This window comes from Vigna radiata, unplaced genomic scaffold (genome assembly GCF_000741045.1).
Source record: "Vigna radiata var. radiata cultivar VC1973A unplaced genomic scaffold, Vradiata_ver6 scaffold_108, whole genome shotgun sequence".
Taxonomy (NCBI): domain Eukaryota; kingdom Viridiplantae; phylum Streptophyta; class Magnoliopsida; order Fabales; family Fabaceae; genus Vigna; species Vigna radiata.
The window spans coordinates 651,372-654,891 of NW_014543429.1; the positions used below are offsets into that span (position 1 = coordinate 651,372).

Below are 3,520 nucleotides of genomic sequence, written 5' to 3' on the forward strand. Positions count from 1 at the left end.
GGAGAAGGAAGTCTTAGAGTCTTTTTCAGATGAAACTCTTTTGTACATTCAACAAAGGCCATGGTTTGCTGATATGGCTAATTTTAAAGTTGCAGGTGTTATTCCTAAAGAGTTAAATTGGCAACAGAAAAAGAAGTTTTATTCTGATGCTAAGCAGTTTATATGGGATGATCCGTATTTATTTAAGATTGGAGCAGATAATCCTTTGGCATTGTCATAATTCTCCTTATGGAGGAGATTATAATGGGGAGCGAACGGTTGCAAAAGTGCTTCAGTCAGGCTTTTATTGGCCTACTTTATTTAAAGATGCTCATAATCATGCTAGGAATTGTGATGAGTGTCAAAGGACAGGAGCTATTTCAAGAAGGCATGAGATGTCGTTACAAGGTATTTTGGAAGTTGAAGTTTTTTATTATTGGGGTATTGATTTTTGTGGGCCTTTTCCACCATCATTTAATAATGAATATATTTTGGTGGTCGTTGATTATGTGAGTAAATGGGTTGAAGCTATAGCATGTCCAAAGAATGATGTTAATACGGTGATTAAATTTTTGAAAAGGCAAATCTTTTCACGTTTTGGAACCCCTAGGGTACTTATTAGTGATGGGGGGTCTCATTTTTGTAATGCTCAGCTTGCTAAGGTACTTAGACATTATGGGGTGAAACATAAAGTGGTTGCACCGTATCACCCACAAACAAATGGTCAAGCTTAAGTTTCCAACAGGGAAATTAAGAGGATATTAGAGAAGACAGTTTCTTTTTCACGAAAAGATTGGTCACGAAAATTAGATGATGCTCTTTGGGCGTACAGGATGGCTATGAAGACATCCATGGGGTTATCACTTTTTCAGATGGTATATGGGAAACCATGTCACTTGCTAGTGGAGATGGAACATAAGGCTTTGTGGGCTTTGAAATTTTTAAATTTTGATCCTCATGAAATTCAAAGCAAGCGAAGAAATCAGTTGTTAGAACTTGAAGAGATGTGGTTACATGCATATGACTCATCCAGGAGTTATAAAGAGAAGGTGAAATTTTACCATGATAAAAAGCTGATAAAGAGAGTCTTCACTCCAGGACACCAGGTGCTATTATTTAATTCACAGTTGAAGTTATTTCCTGGAAAGTTGAAATCAAAATGGTCGGGACCTTTTGTGATAAAGCATGTATACCCAAACGGAGCTGTGGAATTGGAGACTACAGATAAGGGTGATCAACAGAGAAATTGGGTGGTAAATGGTCAAAGGCTCAAACACTATTTGGGAGGAGAAGTGGAGCAGTTCTCCACAATACTAATGTTAGTGAATCCATGAGGTGCGGGTCAGGCTCGTGACGTTAAACAAGCGGTTTTGGGACGCAACCTAGGTTTTATCACTTTGAATTAGTAGTATAGGTTGAATTTATGTTTGTGTCTATGCTTGGTTTGTACACTGATTTGGATAATTTGTACACTGATTGTGGATGATGATTAAGAATGTGTGAATGTTGATATCTAGGTTGATGATTCACTAACCATATGAACAGATGAGTAAGTGATTCATGATTGTGATTTTGATGCTAAGTAGGATTCATGAATGAAAAGTGAGAAAGCATTTGTGTGAGGTATTAAGCTTCAGAGTTTTATTGTTGTGTGCACTATTCACAGAGAATCATGGATGATATTGACTTAATCTTCATAATTGATTGAATTACATGTGTATGTCATATGATCAAGGTCATGCTTGGAAAGCCCTTACTTAGCCAAATTTTCACCCAAAGAATTTTAAATGATATACCCTTTTTGAACCTTGGCCTTAAACAGTATGAAAACCTTTGTTTGAATTGAATTCCCTTGAGTTGGGTTGAGAATAATTATATGTGTTCAAAAGGTTCAAGTTTGGGGTTGTATGGGGAAAGTAAAAGGCAAAAGCAAAAGCATTGAGTTCAAAAGATGAAAAAGAAAAATGCATGAGAAAGAAAAAGAAAAGAAGAAAAGAGAAAAATCATGTAAAGTGAACTCAATGTAAAAGGAAAAAGGGAAAACGTTGGGAATGAGTGAGATTGGTTAAAAAGAGAGTGTGCTTGAACTTTGAATGATGATTTAAACTCTCTTAACTCAAGGATTTTTTTATTCCAGAAAAATCATCTTTCTTTATAGCCCAGCCACAATAAAAGCCTTGGAAAAAGTCCTTGTGATGACATGTGCATGTGAAGATTTTGACTGTTTTAGATGAATGACAATATTGTTTTATGTGACATGTCAACAGTAAAGAGTAGAGTGACCTACTAAACACTTGAGAGATTGAGTGAAACACTTGTTTGGTGAGAATTGTTAAGTCCATGTTTACATCTATGCTTAGTTGATTGATCATTCATGAACAAAACATATGTTGAAAAAAGATTGACTATGTGAAATAAATTGGATTGAAAGCATGCAGGCATCTTTGTAGGATACCACTGAAATTTAAATTGTATAATAACTTGTTGTGAGAAAAAGGAATTTTGAAAAGTGTGTATGATTTGATGAAGAAGTGGAAAGCCTAGTTTTGTCTTGTTTGCTTGAGGACAAGCAAAGTTCTAAGTTTAGGGTTGTGATAACGGTCTAAAAACCGTTATTTTCATGCTTAAATTTGATAGTAAAACACACCCTTTATGGCTTAGAATGAGCTTTAAATCAAGATAAACACTTAGTAATGTCTTGTGAGAGTCAAAAGTTGGTTTTAGAGATATTATGCTTGTTTTTACATTGTTTTGCAGGGTTTTTAGGTGAATTTAAGATGGAAGTGAAGCAAGGTGGACTTAGACCCATGAAAGAAGGAGAAAAATGATGAAAAGAAGGGTCAAGTAAGTCGTTGAGCGCCAAAATGGACCGCTAAGCGCTCAGAGCGATTAGAGGGAAACCGCTCAGCGGAAAAACTAACCGTTGAGCGGTCAAAGCGGCAAGAGGGAAACCGCTGAGCGGTGAACTTAGGCGCCTGGGCGGTTGTCTGTTTTTATTAGCTAGATTCTGTAATCTTTCTGTTATCTTTCTGGGCTTATATATAGCCCCAGTGCGATTCAAAAGGACATTCTTTTGGCAAAGAGAAATGTCCAGAGCTATTCNACATACCTTGGAGGAGGTTCCTTGGATGCTTAGGCTCCAATCTACCAAGTTTAGGGTTATTTCTTCCATTCTTTCATCATATTTCATCTAGTTTCACCATGATNATGGTGAACTAAACCCTNNGTTGTTNGGGAACAATGTAATCTTTTGAAACTCTCATATATTCAAATTCTTATTTATTTCATATGCTCTTCATATACTTGTTTATCAATTGTTGGGTTCTCATCTTTGCTTAAAGCTTTTATTGTTTAACTCATTCATTTAAACTTGTTTGTCTTTATCGATATGGGGACATACGGTAATGTCATGAACTGGTGAGAAATTCCTTTATTATGCTAATACCGCCTAGGGATAGGGGTAGGACGATCAATTGTATTTTGCTTCCGTTCACATTGCATTATTGGTTACTAGGGGAGGCTAGGGTTAGCAAGCCGGTAA

At 36.3% G+C, this 3,520-nt stretch overlaps 1 protein-coding gene across 1 annotated transcript; it reads left to right on the forward strand.

The window, feature by feature from the left end:
- The first annotated feature begins 812 nt into the window (after positions 1–812).
- Positions 813–1,313, forward strand: LOC106754395. Its single transcript, XM_014636407.1, has one exon. It carries the CDS (start codon positions 813–815, stop codon positions 1,311–1,313), a length of 501 nt encoding a protein of 166 aa, XP_014491893.1.
- The last annotated feature ends 2,207 nt before the right edge of the window (positions 1,314–3,520 follow it).

Excerpts from the sequence above, each read along its gene's own strand:
- LOC106754395 (XM_014636407.1), top strand. The coding sequence starts at position 813 with ATGGCTATGAAGACATCCATGGGGTTATCACTTTTTCAGATGGTATAT.